At 45.3% G+C, this 18499-nt stretch overlaps 2 protein-coding genes across 23 annotated transcripts in view; one reads left to right on the top strand and one right to left on the bottom strand.

Moving 5' to 3' along the window:
- The first annotated feature begins 114 nt into the window (after positions 1-114).
- g6pc1a.2 (glucose-6-phosphatase catalytic subunit 1a, tandem duplicate 2) lies at positions 115-2024 on the top strand. Its single transcript, XM_089015069.1, has 5 exons — positions 115-380; positions 447-556; positions 628-745; positions 929-1044; positions 1211-2024. Exons 1-5 carry the CDS (start codon positions 148-150, stop codon positions 1711-1713), a joined length of 1080 nt encoding a protein of 359 aa, XP_088871195.1. The 5' UTR covers positions 115-147; the 3' UTR covers positions 1714-2024.
- Positions 2025-2922: 898 nt separating this feature from the next.
- The window catches only part of LOC148887344 (ankyrin-3-like), a 48259-nt gene continuing 32682 nt past the window's right edge, over positions 2923-18499 (bottom strand). For 7 of the 22 annotated variants that reach the window (XM_089015064.1, XM_089015065.1, XM_089015066.1 and 4 more), the window contains 10 exons: positions 9901-9975; positions 9289-9420; positions 9062-9205; positions 6430-6886; positions 6231-6333; positions 6010-6150; positions 5724-5807; positions 5522-5644; positions 5072-5141; positions 3064-4323 (listed from right to left, as the gene is read on the bottom strand). In XM_089015064.1, the coding sequence (XP_088871190.1) occupies positions 5097-5141; positions 5522-5644; positions 5724-5807; positions 6010-6150; positions 6231-6333; positions 6430-6886; positions 9062-9205; positions 9289-9420; positions 9901-9975 (1304 nt within the window). In that variant the 3' untranslated portion in view covers positions 3064-4323; positions 5072-5096. The other 15 variants (XM_089015051.1, XM_089015052.1, XM_089015047.1 and 12 more) reach the window with 15 other exon arrangements.

Genomic DNA, 18499 nt, shown 5'->3' with positions numbered 1-18499 from the left:
CAAACTCTCCCGACTCAGTGTTTTATTACACATGTGCAAGGTCCAAAGATCAACATGAGCATGCGTCTAGGTGGTGGTCTGGCGGGCTATAAAAACAAGCAGCCGTGTCACCGCCGGCGACACTCGAGAGTAACTCGCGCGCTAACGATGCTTCACGCCGTCATGGACGATATTCAAGGCTTCGGGGTGAGCAGCACCCGCTACCTTCAGACACACTACCAGGATGCCCAAGGCTTGTTCCTTTGGGTGTCATGGGCAGCAGACCTCAGGAACACTTTTTTCATTTTCTTCCCGCTTTGGTTCCATCTACGACCAAACGTCGGCATCAAGCTCATCTGGGTGGCCGTTATCGGCGACTGGCTCAACTTGGTGTTTAAATGGTGAGGCGGGATCTAATCCGATGGATAGCGTATCGGAATGACTTGAGTGCATATTTTTGTTTTCAGGATTTTGTTTGGGGAGAGGCCCTACTGGTGGGTCCACGAGACACATTATTATTCCAACGGCGTTCGCCCTGATATCGAGCAGTACCCCATGACTTGCGAAACGGGACCAGGTTTGAAAAACGTGAAGGTGACCTACCTCAAAGTGTCAAAACATCAACTAACTTTCCTTTTTTACATCCAGGTAGCCCTTCGGGTCATGCTATGGGAGCTGCAGGTGTCTACTACACCTTGGTGACGTCCATCCTCGCCATTGCGTCGCGTAAGAAGAAACACGGCGGCAGAAAGTCCTCCAACAACAGGTGACAACAGTTAACTTTTTTTGTTTTGAGCCGGTGCTTATCACATTGTACGTTCTGTCCCAACACAAGGTTGATCATTGACTCCTGGCTATCGAGTTGTTTTTAACATCCCAGCCAAGCTGAAGTTGCTCCAAAAAAAGACAAGAGGGATGGCAATGATTCAGGTCACTTCTTATTTTTCAGCTACCTAAAGGTCATCCTTTGGTCCATCTTCTGGGGAGTCCAGGTGTGTGTCTGTCTGTCGAGGGTCTTCATAGCCGCCCACTTTCCTCATCAGGTCGTCGCCGGAGTCATCACAGGTACGGATCATCATGACACTCCCCAATTCAATGGACAACTAACGGAGTGTACTGTAATAAATTAGTTCGGGAATTACTACTCTTGCTATTCTCCATAATGCCTTAACGCTGGTTACAGTTTTTTCAAGTCCATTTTGAGAGTAACCTCACTCGGACTGTCTCCCAGGGATGATTGTGGCCGAGGCTTTCAACAGAACACAGTGGATCTACAGAGCCAGCATGAAGAAATACTTCTACACAACTCTTTTCCTTACATCCTTCGCCGTGGGGTTCTACCTGCTTCTAAAAGCCGTGGGCGTAGACCTCCTCTGGACGCTGGAGAAGGCCCAGAGATGGTGTGACAAGGCCGAATGGGTCCACTTGGACAGCACTCCCTTTGCCAGCCTCTTGCGCAACATGGGCACGCTGTTCGGTCTCGGCCTGGGTCTGCATTCGCCGCTGTACGCCGAGACCAAGCGCAGTAGCAGTACGGTGTCCAAGGCCGGTTGTGTTGTGGGCTCCCTGCTGCTGCTGCACCTCTTTGACTCCTTCAAGCCTCCCACGCACACCGCCGCCCTCTTCTACCTGCTCTCCTTCTGCAAAAGCGCCACTGTACCCGTGGCGACTGTCAGCATCATCCCCTACTTAGTGAACAGCGCATTGGGTCTGCACAGCAAAAAGGCTGCATGAACTCAGCATGACGTCAGAAAAAGACAGTTACGGAAATAGAAAGCACAGATGAACTGTGTTGAGACTTGGTGCTAATTGCATTTATTTCAAAAAGAAAAACGGGTGAAAAAAGATAGCTCGACAAAGCCAAAGAGAACAACAGGAAACGGTCACTGAACACTTCCTATGATGGTTTGAGGTATTTACAAGAGCTTGGAGGCATATGAATGTTGTAATAGATTTCAGTTGCTAAAGATGCTATGTGTTTTATTGTTGTGTTTTTGTCTATTAGGGTATTTGTAATTATTCTTAATAAAATGTTGAAAACAACACCTGAAGAGTCTTGCACTTTCAGATGATGTCACCGAAAATGGCCTATTTTGTATAACCCCCTGCAGATCTTAAACAGATATTCGGGTATCTTTCTGTGACAACCTGAGATGCACTAACATTGTACTATACATCATTTCACTTACCAGAGGCAGCACAGACATTTGTTGCAGGTGCACTTTATTCGACATTGTCTCCAACAGTCTCATGACAAGGCCCACCCTGGCCTCCTGTGAAAATGCAATTTAATTGATATAGTTTCTGCAGCATTTCTTTGTAACCACAAATTAGTGGGTTGCGCATATTTCAAGTTGTAATGCTTTTTTTAATTACCTGAACTGCTATTTTAGGGACGGATCGACAGTCCATCTCATTCAACAGATTTAGTGCGTTTCCACTTTGAGGAATTACAATTAACGAAGAACCAAAATAGTCACTTAAAAGTAAAAAAGCAACTCATTACAAAGACTAACATGTAACGAAACGTACTTGTAATTTGTTAGCTGCATTTGACAGTAATACGAGTTTGACTATAACGCTTTGAAAGCAACTTATCCAACATTGAAATTAATAGATTTGGGTCGACAACAACGTTGCGCGACTTATTGTTCGTGTGTATAAACTATATCTATTTTTTAAAAAGACAACTTACCGGCGTGACAGTGTCGGTGGAGTCGGCTGGGTATCATTTTTAAAGTTCAAGCAGCTGAACATACCAGGAAGGAAGAGTTTGTTGATATAATATTCGGCTAGCTTGAAGCGACAATAGCATTACTTCTTTAGTGGACCTTTAAAAAAAAAAAACATTGGCGCGCCCCCACATGGTTGGTTTTAGGCACTACACACGGAAACATAAAACGCACAATGTTCAAGCGGCTGCTGTTTTAATTTCTATCCACTAGACGTCGACATTACACTGCAAAATCCCACGACCTTTTTAATTAGAGCGGTCAAAACGAAGTTAAACATGACATAAAACAGTGTGAAAACTAACGTCGACGTTTTGGTTTCCATGAAGACATGTCCAACGAGCTAAAACAAGCATAAAACATGAACAGAGGTTTCCATTTGAACACAATTTATTTTTGTTCTGCTTAAATAACATCTCGGGGTCATCCAGTGTTGGCTATGTTGGTGGTGGCATACATGTTGATTGGGAAGATTAACGACGTTTTTCATATGCTATTAAAAATAAGAATAAAGGCTTCACGCGGGGACATAAATGATGATTTTTTTGAAACAGCGTTAAAGTACCTGTAAAAAGATGTGCAGGTGGAGTATGCAGGTAAAAATGTGATTATCGCATTTTGTGTTAATTAAATAAAAAAATAATTCATATCGGGCAGCACGGTGGAACTCGTGGTATGTGTGTGTGCCTCACAGTTCAGAGGTTCAGGGTTCCATTCTGTGCAGTTAGTCTGTCCTTCCTCCTGCATTCCTAAGAACATACATGTTAGCTTTATCAAGGTCTTAAAATTGTCCATTCGAGTGAATGAGAATAATTGTCAAAATGTGACCAGCAATTGGCCAGCGAGTAGTTCAGGGTGTACCCTGATGCTCGCTCCACAAGTCAGCAAGGTTGAGTTCTGTTTTCCCAAACGAGAACGAGTGTTATTAAAAAAAATGGATGGAGAATCCAAACAATAAAAACAGTCCCGTCTGATGTGTTTTTACGTGAAGCACAATCATAAAGCTTTGCATTATTATTATTATTATTATTCTCATCATTATTCGTGTTATTGCAAAGACAAAGTTGCAGCCTCTCCAAGTGTTTTCCAGTGAATTATGCGAGGAAAAAAAAGCCGAAGCTGAATACGAGGAAAAAAAAGTGCCGTCACATGCAATCCACACGCACACACTTGTTTTTTTTTTTGTCAGGTCACAACATCCAATTGGTGTATAAAGTTGTGAAGCAACTGATTGTTTCATCTGGTGACATTTATGCTTTTTTTTCTTAAAAAAAGAATCAATCACCAGTCAATTTTCAGGAGGAAATGTGACCAAATAAGGCGTCCCTCTAATCTGTCGGTCTCCTTGTGTGACATCTGGTCAGATCGAAGATGAGAGCATCCGTAAATGTTCCTGACCAGCTGGGGGGAAAAAAAAATCTTCTAGTGTGACGACATGCTAGCTCATGCCAAATGGAAAAAAAGTTTCGCCTTGCATTGGGATAAAAAAAAATCATAATAATAAAAATAAAAACCATTGGCATTGTTGTACGTGACGGGACGCCGCTGCCCATTTGTCCGTTCTGCCCGAATGTGGGTGTTGCGGTTGAGTGGTGACGTCGCAGACAGCGACCTGCAAATGATGAAGATAAAGAAAACACAAATAAGCTCGGTGAGAGATGCTGGGATTTGTTTTTAAATCCAAAAATGGGAGAAATTACCAAATATTTCAATCACTAGACAGTTGGACAAAATACAAATTATTTACCGTATTTTCTGATGTATAAGGCACACCTCCAATGAATGGTGTAATTTCAAACTGTTTCCACTATAAGGCACACCTTCATTTATGAAATAAGCTTTCCAAATATATATAATGTTTTCCCAAATTGCCAAACAAATGTTCGTTTGGCAAGTTGCATACTCGGCACAGCAGCCAATCAGAACCTGTTTTGTGCTTCGGACTATACCGTGACTGTAAAGTGTACTTGAGAGTTTTGAAAGGCGCTTAGATAGAGGAGCTTTTAGCAGACAACGCAAGGCAGACATTGCATTGTGCACCATGACGACAACTGGAGCAAAATCTTCAGCAAGGGATATTTACCAGAAATTAAGCAAGGGAGCATTTGTGGTAGGTACTTCCTTAATTAAAAAAAAATCCTTTATACTTCGCAACAATGTGTTTTTTTTTGGCGATTAGTTGTCTTATTGTGTTTCAAGGGGCAGGCAACTTTATGGCCGGGAAGGCAACTTTATGGCCGGGCAGGCAATTTTTCAGAGTTGTCTGCCCTGGTGTCCGCTAACCTTTTGTCACGAGTTTCAGACACTGGTAATATTTTTTTTTTATTGATACAGTCGTCATTGATATTTGGCCAACTTACCAAGGTGCGTTGGGAGATGCTGCCGTTACGAGTGACTCTTCCTTCCCTGTTTGTTGTTCCCGTTTCCTTGCTGGGTAGCACGAACCAGAAACAAAAGAGAGAGAATAGAGTTGGCATTGTGGCCTTAAAATAAATAGGAGACACTAAACAAGAAAATGACAAATAATCTTGCATTGAGTGATCTCATAGTATTCACCACCCAGCCATAACTGTGTTAGTTTAGTTCCGAAGAAACGCACAATAAACACCGCTACACTATTAGCACCCAAAGCAAAATGGACACATCAAAAGTTTCAACTTCACGCACAAGCACACAACCGGAGTCAACAACCAAAACACGGTGTGATAAACGCTCCAATTGCGATCTGTCAACTAAATTTTAACGAACACAAAATGCGCACACACACACACACACAGCGACATCACGCAGTTTAAGACGACTACGGCAACCTTGCGTCCCTGCCGGGAGCGTTTGCCCCGCCTCTTTCCCTTCCCAACACCCGCATCGGCGCTCGGCGCCACGGCGTCCTTACGCTCCGAGCCGACCACGCGTCGTACCACCTTTCTGATCACCTGCGTGAATAAACGGGGAGGGTGACGACGGGGCATGCGCGTATGTATGTGGGTGGAGCCTAAAAAAAAATCTGGTTACTTTTCGTGTGACCAGATTGCCGTCGCTGTCGGTGAACTGCTCCTCCGTTACAGATTCTCCGGGAACGTTACGGGCTTCCTCGCCCTGAAGGACGCACGTATCAAATTCAGAGAATATTGTGTCTCCATGGCAACAAATAGCGATATGGGGGGCGACCTCCATGGTCGTCAACCGCTAGCAACAAACTGATAACGTCCCAAAGTGAATCATGTCGCCAAAAAGCGACAAAAAAAACGTATGAGTTACTGCACTGCACTGCACACATCGCACAACGGAGGTCACACACCTTCAGTATAACCCGTCGACAAAAGACCCTTGTGGTCACAGTGGTCTCCTCCTCGGAACTGGACTCTTCTTCTTTCAACTCTTCATCCTCATCATCATCATCATCATCAAAGACACGCTCACACTGGACATTTTGCGCCCACTACAAGCGGACATTTTGAAAGTATACGTCGGCGCTATGCTATCGAATAAGAGCGCCTTTGCGTGGCGGTGTTTCCTCACCTGGACTCTGCGAGTTGACCTTTCACCTCCTTGCTCCTCCTCATCCTCCTTTTTCTTGCTGCTCGGAGCCGGTTGTTCCAATGAATCTGCCAGACTATCAGGACTGAGAGAGAGAAGCGGAATAATGCTAGTTAAAAAACGCCAGTGGCTGTCAAAATGCATCCCAGATGCATCCCTGTTGCTATATGGTGAAACGTACCTGCCCTCCTCTGCAGGGGAGCCGAGTTCCGCCGCCGCGTCGGCTCCTCTCCAGCCTGGAAGTGAGCACAATTCTTTTTCCGCCTGCCGCACTTGTTCTAGGATGGCATGCACCTTCTCCTCCGTCATCTCCTCGTCCTCCAGGCCTCCCTCCTCCAGTTTAATATCCTCCAAGAGACTCTGGAGCCTCTCCGGGGTCATCTCATCCTCTTCCTCCTCTTGTTCCAGGCACCCTTCCTGCCTCTCGTAGGGGGCGTAAGCGCCCTCGAACATCGCCCGTCGCTGGGCGGCCCTTCTATCGTTGTCGGGCGACTCGCCGGCGTCTTCGGCGCGCACCAAGGGGGGGTCGCTAGGTCTGCTAGGGGAATCGACCGCAAAGTTGTCGGAGCGCAGCGGGGTCGGGGGAGTGCACTGGAGGTCAGGGGGGGTTCGTAGCTCCGCGTTTATTTGGTGGTATCCTGCGTGGGTGGCAGGAGGATAGCGGGGTTAGCGTGGAGGGAGCGCGGGTGTACTTACGCGGTGGAGGTTGGAAGACAGGAATGATCAGGGTAGTGAAATGATGACACAATGTACGTCGCAAGCTTGCTAGCAGATGTTGAACGACTGATTTTTTTTTTAAAATGATAGATGAGATAATAAGGAATAGACAAAATTATTGGATGTTATCTTACTTTTTTTAAAATACCTCATAAGGATAAAATTAGTCTGAAAAACACCAGATATGTGTGTGGTAAAACACCAAAAAGCATTGCTTTTCTTTAAAAAAACTATTAAATTGTACTATTTATATTACATATGTTATTAAATTTTGATGTGAGTGGGTGTTTTTTCGTTTTTTTTTTTTTTTGATTAGTGGTTTCATTAGCATGCTAGTACGTTAGCAGATCAGGTTACCAATAAAAAAAAAAAACGTTTAAATATAAACCTCAGGGACGGAATGGTCGCGCTTGAAGTGAAGCGGGATGCCGGGAGGGAGGGGGGATGGCGGCGAGGAGGAAGAAACGGGGAGAGGAGGAGGAGGAGGGGGAGAGAGGGAGGAAAAAGGGGAAGGAGGTGATAGGTAGGTGGTAGGTGAGAAGAAAGGAGGAGGAGGCGAGGGGAAGTCGAAGGCAGGAGGAGAGGAGGGTAGCCGCGGGGAGTACGAGAGCTCGTTCAGGTGTGGCGGGAGCGGCGCAACGGGGAGGATGTAGACGGGAGGGGAGGCGGGGGGTGAGGGGAAGCAGAAGACAGAGGGGGGAGGGGACGGAGGGGAGGAGCAAAGGAATGATGGGGCGGGTGGGATATTTGGTGAGGATGAAGAAATGGCGGGGATGTCGTCGCGAGGCGTTCGGGGACGCGGGGCGAGCACGGGAGAACTGAGCGCTTTTGGGGCTGATTTCAAGCGGCACATAAAGACGACAGACAGAAATAGACAAAAACAAACATGGAGTGTTAACATGAAGATAAAACGATAGCAAAGAAAAAAGAAAGCGACAGATGAACGCGTGATTGCCCCAAAACATTTGAGCAGGGGGCACGGTCTTGATTTTCGGGTTGTTCTTAAATGCAACTGCACTCTTGTTTGTGCCTCTAAGGTAAGAAATGACATATAATACCGACATCGCCTTATAAGGGGATAATTGGAGTAATTTCTTCTTTTGTTTTTATACATATGCAAATGAGAACCTGAATTTAACACCATTTTGTAAAATAATTTGCCATTTGAGGACCTTGACTTGAGGTCATTATGCAGTGCGCGTAATGGTGGACTTCATTGTGAGTGCAATGCAGTTGCATGGGAATTAATCATACGGCTATGGGAGATGGACGCGGGCAGTGAACTAACGACTTCTCTGCAGGAGTTAGTCTGAGGAGGTGGAGGCGGCTTCGGAGGGGATGAGGCTGAGAGGAAGCGAGGAGATGACGTCTTCGCATATTCTAAGGGTGTGAGGAGAAAAAAAAAACAATGACACCTTTTTCCACGCGTGTCGAAAAAGGCGTCGGGGTTAGTCTGAGGAGTTAGTGCATGCTTTTAACTGAACACCGAGCTCCACGCGGGACCCGTTTCAGACCACGATACACCTGGGGAGATGTGACGTATCCAGAGTCAAGGCAGGTGAAACAGGTCTGAAATGTGTCATCCGCGGGGAATTTGTCGACGGAAAATAAGCAGCGGTTAGCATTATGTTTATGACCAAAGGGAAGAGGGGAAATAACCAGCACAATGATGATGTCTTTTGGAAAAATAATGATCCAGTCCAGGCCTGATTTACTAAAGGTTTGCGCATGCAAAAACGGGCGCGAAATTAACCACGCATATTAAATGCATTTACTCAGAGCGCGCAATAAAAATGACTGTGCCAATTTTGGCGCTTCACAATAATCGGACGAGTGACTTTGGGGACCTAGTCGCAAGAAGGTGTCATGGTGTCATCGAACGGGTCAGTCATGTTAAATCACGCAAAAGATGGCTATCATGTATGTCAAAAATGATCAATGTGATCTTTTTTTTCTGTGACTTCTTCCACTGACACTTGAAATCAATCTGTTCAAATAAGTGACCATTCAATTTAGCGCCCGTTGTTTAGGGGGTGTTAGTAAATCAGACCATGAGAGAGTAAAGAGTATAGGAGCTACAGTGGACTATGATTTACCATCGGACTGATCCGGGAATACTGCGTTATCATCAGCAAAGCAGCGAGTGCCTGAAATGTTACCGTAGTCAAATATGGGCCCTTCCAGCAAAGTCACAATATCCAAACGATTGATCTTATTCAGCATCGCCGTTAAAATATCCGCTGGAGAGAAGAGACAGATGATGCATAAGAACTTGTTTTTATGGCAACTTGATGACATTCGTCAACAGTGCGCTTGGTCTTACTTGTGGCGTTTTTACCGTCCCTGTGCACCCATTTCTTTAGTAGCAAGAAGCTCTGCGTCGTCAGGGAATCTGGGTTTTCCACTCGGATAGAGTTGATCTCTTCGACGGAGAAATCTAGCTCGCGGGCCAGCTCTGGGTGGAGCACACGCGGCCAAACCAGTCAGCGATAGCATCCATGTTCAGAAAAGAAGGACATTGGATCTTAGAATATTCATAAAGCATAAATGTTTCTGTTGACTGTAGTAGTCAGCCTCAATGGGGAATTCAATGACAACTTGTTGACTAAAGCACTGCCTCTGCTAGGCGCGCATTAAAAATGGATCACAAGTGCTTGCCCGTCCTCTGGCCCTGCCTCAACCCCTTGCCACAATGTACACAAACGCACGCACAGTGGGCGTGGCCTGATGCTGCAATGCAGGCGGTCTGCAGGGACCGCGCCCCTGAGTGCCTCGCATGCAATATAGAAGTTTCCATGTCCAAATTTCAAACGTAATAATTAGTTTTCCTAGTGAAATTACATATTTGAACAAAAATGAGTTTTTTAAGGACTCGAAAACATCCACAGGATGGCAGCAGACACCGCAAGACTCTGAAAATGATGGTCAACCTCACCAGTCCAGCTGAGTCCCAGGTGGTCGGCAACTATGGCCATTCGGAGGTCCGTCCTCTCACAGGGACTCTGAGGGCCTAAAACCGAGCAGCGTAACACAAAAGAAAATAATTAGAAATTGCACGATGGATAAAGAAATACAATCAAGAGATCTGAGAACTAAGAAAGAGGTTAGACAGAAGAACGGTCGAAAAATTTAAATGGGCTGTGTCTATTTTGCAATGTGTGTCTTATGTAAGAGATTATGTGATGCAAGTCAGTAGTTGTACTTGAGCTAACTTGAGCCCATTATCTCAACTCTTCTGGCCAAACTACCCTCAAACGCTTTCAGTTTATATGAGTGGATACCCTATTCTGATGCTAAAATCCATAATCCATGCAGACAACTGATCAGTGAGGCCAGAAAAGCACTGGTTCCAACATCAGGAAGTATTGTTAGTAGTTAAATTCCACATCACAAACCATCACAGGCAACATTCCACCGGCTGACGAAACCAACTCACCGCCGCCGCTTGACATCAGAGGGGATCGGTTTGTACTCATGATGCCTGATTGTCAAGTTCGGTCAATGAATTGTTTTCTCAGTGTACCCAGTTGAGTACATAGACCACCAAAGACCGGGCAAGCAGACACTGACCAATTATACAAATTGAGAGGTTCCGTTTCCCCCTTAGACACACTAATCCGCAACCTGGTGCTTTTGCTGTGATCTTTCACTAAATCCAGACCACATCTGTTAGAAGACATCAAAACCATCTCAAAATCACCTCGGGCAAGCTATCATCACACAACACAAGGATACTACAAACAAGTGACAGCTACATTTGACACCACAGAGCACATACGACAACTACATGCATCAGAGAAGAAGATACAAAAGGTGTTTATAAAAAAGTTTACAAACTAGTCGTGTTTGCGGTGACGGGGAATCGTGATTGGTCGATCAACCTCACTCCCTTCCTCCTTCTGCTTCCCCCTTCCGAGTGTCGGCCTACTCTTCCTTCCGCTTGGCAGCTCAACCTCAGTTCTCTCAGCGCTAGCAGACGGTGTGGATGTGGTGCCGATGGTGCCGGTGCAGGTGGAGCTAGCGGTGCGTGCGGAGCAGGAACGTCTTAGCTGGTTCTGAAAAGGACGCATCCCTGCAGCCCTTTCGGTCTTCAACTGGAGGCGCTGTCGCCTCTAATTTCAGAGTCCTTGAGAATGTTTCAGTCCAGAGGGTAAGGTGTACGTCTAGTGGTGTACCTTGGTGTCACTTGCTCTACATATTGGGTGGCTTATGGCTAAACTGTGTGTAAATATCATTTATTAAATCGCTTGTGCTTTCAAAAGTTTAAGTCTCCAATGGATTTCTAAATGGAGGCGATCACTTCTCTGAGGGGTCCTAACCTAGGACTTGCATAGGTTGCATTTGACCTCACTGGTCACTCTGTTTCTTATTGCTGTATAATTTCGCAAAAAGGCCATCCTGTTCTATCAGTAGCTAAACAAATGTTTGGGTGCCACTGGTGTCAATGCAGGTGTTCAATGTTTGCGGGTTGGTTACCTCTTGAGAAGGTGCAGAGGCGCTACGAGTTAAAGTGCTGCCCAAATCCCCAAAGGTTTCCAGAAGTGTGTCCAAAGGACTGATCGAATTTATGAAATAATCCGTGAGATAATTTGAGCAATTTGCATAGTTTAGAATATCTAAATTTGAACCTGTAGCGATATTAAAATCACCTGAAGCGGTTGGTAAGTCAGAACGACTCTCAGACGTTTTATCACACGGGATTAATCCTGTTTGAAAGGTGGTAAATTTGGTGCTGGCAGTTGTATCCCTGCCAGCAGCGTTGGCTATTTCTAGTTGTACCGTAGTCGCCTGTACAGGGACCACTACAGGTATAACCATGGGCTTTTGACCACTGTCGTCTACCTCCGCGTCCCTGACCCTGTACCTGCCCGCGGAGTAGGAATGCTCACCAATTTGAAAAAACTGGAGCCTCTCCTCCACCATGTCTCTCTTGCTCATGTCAATCGCACCACTGCGTGTCATCTCAAACATCTTTCCCTCGTGGAACGGGAAGGGGTTGGGTTCGCTCGTCGGCGTGCTATCGTCTGTCAGCGTGCGGGCGGTGGTGCTGTCAGGCGTTGTGGCCTGAGATTGATCGTCGACTGCGAGTCCAAAAGGCTTTGGCTCACCGTTGTTTGCCAGCGCCTCTCCCATGTCGACAATGTCTTCCTCGGCACCTTTACTGGGCCACGGGTCAAAGTCCAACCCTTTAGTCGCAACAGTTTTAAAAGGAGAATTAAACTCCTCTTCCAACTTATAGCTAAAGTATGAATCTGAAAATCCCTCTTTTGTGGAGTGTTTCGGTCCATTCATTTCAACAGCATCTTTTTGAGCGTCATTAGGTTTCCTACCATCTGATGGTAGATCCTTCAAACATTCCTCTGGAGTTTTCTCCTCTTCAATAACTTCTAGTTTAGCTGGAGGAAACGAACGGTCTAAGGGCCTGAAAGTGTCAGCCGTCCAGACATCTCGCCCGGTGTCCAGGGAGCCTAACGACTTCAATTCGGCTTGGTCGTAGAGTCCATCATCTTCATCCTGGAGGTCATAGCCATCAAGGGAATCTATCTCCGTCGCATCGGTGTCATGAGAAAATTCAGCTGTTGTGGCTAGCGAACAGTCTGTGATGGACTGGTCGTTTCCATTTTGTTCACATTCGTCCTCCTCTCCCTTGCCATTGGAACCATTGGTTCCAACCGGAGGTTCTTTGTCATTTCCATTGTTGTCATGTTTTTTCATTTTGGTCTGATTATCCTTCTTCTCCTTCTTTTGGCCTGCCAGGTCCCAAGGAGACTTAAAAGTGAATTTATTTGAAGAAATCGGGTGAAAAATGGACTCTTCATCATCGTCATCCTCACCGTTGGACTGAGTATCTTCCACCTCAGGGGGCACTGGCGAAGGTGGCTGAATACGTATTATTGGTTCAATCACAAACTTCTCCTGTTCCTCCTGTAAATTCACGTCCATCATTTCTGTCTCAGTTTCTGATGAAGCGCAAGAACCTTTCTTGTCTGGATCAGAAGTTTCGGAGAGGTCCAAAGGAGGTGGAGGAGGAAATTCTATGTATGCAACGCCTTTGTCGATCGAGGCCTCCTGTACAGTTTTATCACCATACTCGTTCACTGTGCTTTCTTGCAGGATGGAACTGTTCTCTAATCTCTGATAGTTATCAGTCATTATCATTTTTTGCATGTTAGCATTAGCAAGGTCTGCTCGGGCAGCATTGATGCTGCTTTGGATTTCAGGTGTGGTCTCTTTCAAAGAGATGATGGCTCTTCCTTCGTTATCTTGTTCCAATTCCTCAGATACCTCCATGATTGGGCTGGGTTTATCTGACACCAACCCTATAAATCCATCCAGGGTCTTGGTAGTGAGGTCATAGCTGACCTCCTCGGAGCTGGGGGTCTCTGGTGTCAGGGGGCTTTTCCCTGAACTATCTATGAAGGATATCTGTTCGAGGGTGTCATCATCTGGGCTGATTGGAACAAGTCCAGTAACTGACTTCTGCTTGACAGCATGCAACGCCCCTTTAGCCTCCCTTTCAGCCTGGCGGCCAACTTGTAGACTGACATAAACTGGTAACGTTTTAACGCCTTTGAAATTTTCTTTAGATGCTGCTCCAGCCGCAGGGGTCATGACTTTTTCCAGAATATCCCTGGAACTGACTACATTATTCGAGTTTGAATCCTTACGAGTGTTGTCAAGGATCTCAAACGTAACATTTTCGTTTGTTGTGGTGGAGGTTGCCTCGATGTTTTTACTTTTACATAATGTCGGAATTTGGGAAGGTTTTGTTAGTGGAGGTTTCTTAGGGAGGTCATTATAAATCAATGTTGTTCTGACCGGAATTTGAGATTCAGATTTTTTCCTTGTGTTTTTATTCATTAGGTCATCACTATCTATTCTTGTAACCTCTGTCGTGACATCCTTTGTGACACGATGCTCATTAGCCTCATTATGTTTCTCTGCAAATGTTTTTTGTGGTGACACATTTGGGATATTTCTATTTGGAAAATGTTTTGGGGGCTTGGGTGATATCAAACCCACTTCAGTCCTATCTATGTCTTCATTATTATTTTGGGGTATTTTCCCCTGGGATGTTTCAGTAACTTTTGTTGTTTTTCTATCAGCAAAAAACTGATAAACTGGCAGTTTGCTCTCCTGTAATTTCTTTATGGATGGTTTTGGTTGAACCGGAGGAGGTATTTTGCTTGGCCTAGACTGAGATTGTTTCTGAGCCTCAGATTCTAACTTCATCTTCACAGAAGTGATTTTAGAGGTTGATTTTATGTGTGAAGGAGAGGAGGGCTCAGACTGACAGGTCTTAGATTGTAGACTTTTCTGAGGACTGCCTGGCAGGCTAGAGCTTTTCTTTTCATTAGGTAAAATGCTACTAAATGTTTTACCAGGCTCCCTGAGTTTGGTTTTACTGAATACGTCATCGACTGCTTTAGCTCTTTGAGGGCTGCTGCAGGCTGAGCTGGGCCAGGACCTTGGCTCTTTAAGTTCTCGTCGCATCGGCTTTCTTTCAGGTGACTGAAGTTCATCATTAAGCTTCTCTGTTTTATCACGGAAAAATTGGGAAACCTCAGATAATTTTTCTTCCGCTTCTTTTACAGTTTGATCCACCCTGTCCTCATAAAGGAGCTTGTCCCTGCTCCTGTCATGTTTATCCTCAGTAAATCTCATCCAGACTGCATGTTTGGGGCTACCATGTTCAGTTGAATAATGCAGCACTGTAACTTTATCAAATTCTGGCGATTCGTCTCTATGCAAACATTTTCCTGCTTTTGAGGACCCATCTTTTGACTTAGATATAAACTCCCTTTTAGGGCTATCTTGATGCTCATAGTTTAGGTTCCTGTCAGTCTTCATTGCAGAATCATCTGTGTCTGAAGGAAACATTGACGATGCTTCTAGTTTCTCGGAGAGGAGCATTTTTTCAGCAAACATGTAGGACTCTCCTCTGACCTCCGATAGCTCATCATCATAGTATTCTATGGAATTCTGACTGAGCAGTTTTAGTGCTTTGTAGGAATCGTCAGCTATTAATTGAGCAGAGTTTGGCCGACTGTCGTCCTCCTGCGAAACGGGTGTGTTAACGCGAGATGTTTCCAGGAAAGGGGGCAGGTATTCTTCAGCAATCAGTTCCTCCTCTTCCTGCTGGCTCTCATCATAATCAAGAAATTCCTTAATGGTCCGGTCCCCTTTATAAACATACAGCTCAGGGTGTTTCTTTGTTTCTTTGATATAAACCTCAGTCGGCTCTGCTGTACTGTGGCCTTTCTCAATATGAACCTCAATTATCCGTTCTACTTTGGGTTTGCATTTTATGTCCCTGTCCAGAAATATTGGAGACAACTCGTCACCTTTGACTGAATCCTGATTAGCTGTGTGATCAAAAAGGCCTGCCAGGTCATTGGACGGGTCCCTACTAGAATGGAAGGCTTTCATAATATCTCGCATTGACATGGCTTCCTCCATCCCCTCTGCGGCATCAGTGAGTTGAGGCTGATGATAGACCATTCTGGTCGTCGTGGTAATATGAGTCTCCTCTTTAAGACACATGCTCATTGAGTCCTCCTCTGGAACCATCATTTGATTGGAGGCAACTGAGCTTCCTGAAGCTCCACCTGACTCAGCAGAAGGATGAGCAGAAGCACTCTCTTCCATAAAGAGAGGCTCATTTGAGAACCTTTGAACATGGATCTCCTCTGACCTGGTCTCAGACACACTTGGAGGGATGGGAGCATCAGTAAATAAAGGCTTGGGTTCTGTACTTTCTGCACTCTGGGGAGCAGATGGTGTCTTTTCACTCCTCGTCTCAAAACCACTGTCAGACAGCGGACTCTTATCCTGCTCGTGAGACAACTCCTCTGGGGACTCAAGAATAGTGTCGCTCCCTTGATAAGACTCAGCAAGTTTGCTAAGATCCTTCTCGGATGGAGACCTGAGCATCCCTGACACTGGCGGAGGCATTTTCAATTTGTGCTCCTGTATTGTCATAGAAGGCTTCAGAATACGTTTTTGTTTCTCTTCCCCTTCCTCTTTGACCTCCTCGTATCTGCTTTTCAATTCTGCCATTTTGGAGAGGGAGCTAGCCCCAATATCATTGGCTAAATAGTCGACTACTTTAGCCAAATCAGGGTTGTTATTTGATTGGCGCTTCAAAAGATGGGAGCTCTCATCTAAGGGAGTATGTTGGTCAGATAATGTGTTTCTTTGGGCCTCCTTAATCTCATCAGTGGAAAATTCCTCCCAGCTATCCTCTTCAACATTCTCTTTACTTTCATTCCCAATGTCCTTCTGTAGTATCTCGCTCACCTTCACTAAATCTTTCTTAACTTTCTCAACAAGTGTGTATGGCTCATCGTCCTCTAACTTGTTCTCACGACGAGTGCTGGTGCGTGATGTTTGGACCGTTTTAGCAGCCGTCTGTGCGTCTGTCTGTAAGATGGCTGTCATTCTCATCAGGTCTTCTTTCATGTCTGCTACATCTTTTAATATCTCCTGGTTGGAGGTGGTGGTGCTGTGATGAACGATGGGTGGCGTGATGTAAGGAGGTGATTTCAACTGGGACTTAATTTTGGAGGCTGACACACAGGAGGGAGAGGTGCGATTGGAATCAGGAGGCAACATTTTGAGAGAGCCTGGCCCTGGTTTAACAGGGGTCTCAGGCATAATGCTGACCAATGAGTATACAGGTACAGTCACTATATTTGAGGTAACTGCAGGCACTGAAGGAACAGCGGATCTTAGAGGACTGTAAGCAGTGTTTGCTGGAGCAGATCTGTGAGAGGATGACAGTGATTTAAGCGTCCCATAGTCAGTTGCAGAATAGGAGTCAATGGCTTCATTTATGGCATCACTAATGCCAGATGTAGCTCCCTGGGTGGTGGCTTGTATCCGCTCTTGAAGGCTTCTCTCTGACAGAAGTCGGGAAGAATGTGAGGAGGGTGTAGATGAGGACGATGCATATCTGACAGGTGAAGCGTTTCCGTTCACCATGGACAATTCAGATGACGCAATGGTGGTCTTCCCTGTCGAGGTCACTGAGGACAATGACGTTTTTCCTACCCGTGCAGACAGGGTTGAATCAGAAGGGATCTTCGAATAGGCGAGGGTGGAGGGGCTTTTATTAGAGGGAGGATTTGGTGCTGATGTGTCTATCTTATAAGACATACTAGAACTGTAGATGCTAAATGTTTTCTTTGGTGAGATTGGAGCGGCTGTAGGCTTATCTGGTATGTAACCATTGGGTATAGAGTGAACTGGAGAGGTCCTTGTTGTGTAGGGTGAAGAAACACTTTTGATAGAAGCAGGATCTGTGGCAGGTTTACATGGTACTCGAGAAGACACCAAGTGAACTGGAGAGGTCCTTGAGGCCTGGATAGGATAGTGAGTCTGCTGGACAACTGTTTTAATCGGTGATGGTATAGTCCGGTAAGATCTCACAGGGGACGAAGGCAGTATGCTGGGGGATGCCAGGTCGGGTGCTACCATGCTGGCTCTAATTGGAGAAGAACATGCAGGTGATGGGGTGAAGGGCCAGGCAGATTTCAGTGGAGAAGCAGCTGCTGAGCTGGCCGATGAATCGGCAACGATGACGGAACCGCCCACTCCGCCGAACTTTGCTTGGCCAGGGAGGGTAAGAGGAGCAGTCGACCATGAGGCGTAAGGTCTGGTTGGAAAGACAGGTTTGTGAGGGTGACCAGCAGGCAGTGCTCTTGCGGCTGGTGTGCTTCGCTCAACTGCTGTTTCTTCAGCGGAATTCGGAGGCACAATGATGGAGAAGTAATGGGAAAAGAAATCAAAAGGATGTGTAACAGTCAACAAAAATGTGAAAATAAAAGATGATGCGGAAGAAGAAGAGATCGGAAGAGGGAGAGTTGGTCAGTGAAATAATTCTGTTATTTAAGGAACAACAAACAGCTGTTTATTGAGGTGCTGAGATGTTCAAATGTTCTATTGAACCACAACAAAATAGATGATTGAAATTGAAGCCCAAAAAGCAGCAAAGAAATCCCCAAAAACAAAGATAATGGCACAGAATCGGCAACGTAAAAAAATGGCAGGACAAATGCACCAGGATGACTTCAAAAGCAGCTTTTCATGAAATGTTCTCAAACCAGCAAATGGATTCTGCGTCTATTTTCAAACAACTTTGAAAGTGCCTTTTATCTGTTTGGTCCCAATGATATACAACACCCTTAAAATCAGGCCACACGAGACTTTTTTTAATGACAAAATGTTTCCTCCAACACTGATGTTTGGTCCATTTTGTCATGTGCAGTCAATAAAAAAAGATGGTGACAAGCACACACTACAGAAAGAAAACACCAGCCAAAATCAAGACCTCCGAACATGCATGGCTGTTCCACATAACAACTGCCATTTCACCATAGAGAGCTAAAAAAAGTCATATAGGACAAATAAAAAGTAAATCAAATCTTTCTTTGAGCACCTTGTCAAAATCCCTGAAACGTTGCGACAATTGGATATTCAAAGAAAGATTCTGATATTGCTGATTATTAAAACAATCAGAGCCAGAAGAACCA

Source organism: Hippocampus bargibanti, linkage group LG15, assembly GCF_051943395.1.
Source record: "Hippocampus bargibanti isolate YZ-2025 linkage group LG15, ASM5194339v1, whole genome shotgun sequence".
Classification (NCBI taxonomy): domain Eukaryota; kingdom Metazoa; phylum Chordata; class Actinopteri; order Syngnathiformes; family Syngnathidae; genus Hippocampus; species Hippocampus bargibanti.
Note: the sequence above shows the minus strand (reverse complement) of the source record. Positions and strands in the feature narration are given on the sequence as shown.

Coding starts and splice junctions, on each gene's coding strand:
- g6pc1a.2 (XM_089015069.1), top strand. CDS start 148: ATGCTTCACGCCGTCATGGACGATATTCAAGGCTTCGGGGTGAGCAGC. Junction 746..928: donor AGAAAGTCCTCCAACAACAG/GTGACAACAGTT, acceptor CTTATTTTTCAG/CTACCTAAAGGTCATCCTTT. Junction 1,045..1,210: donor CGTCGCCGGAGTCATCACAG/GTACGGATCATC, acceptor ACTGTCTCCCAG/GGATGATTGTGGCCGAGGCT.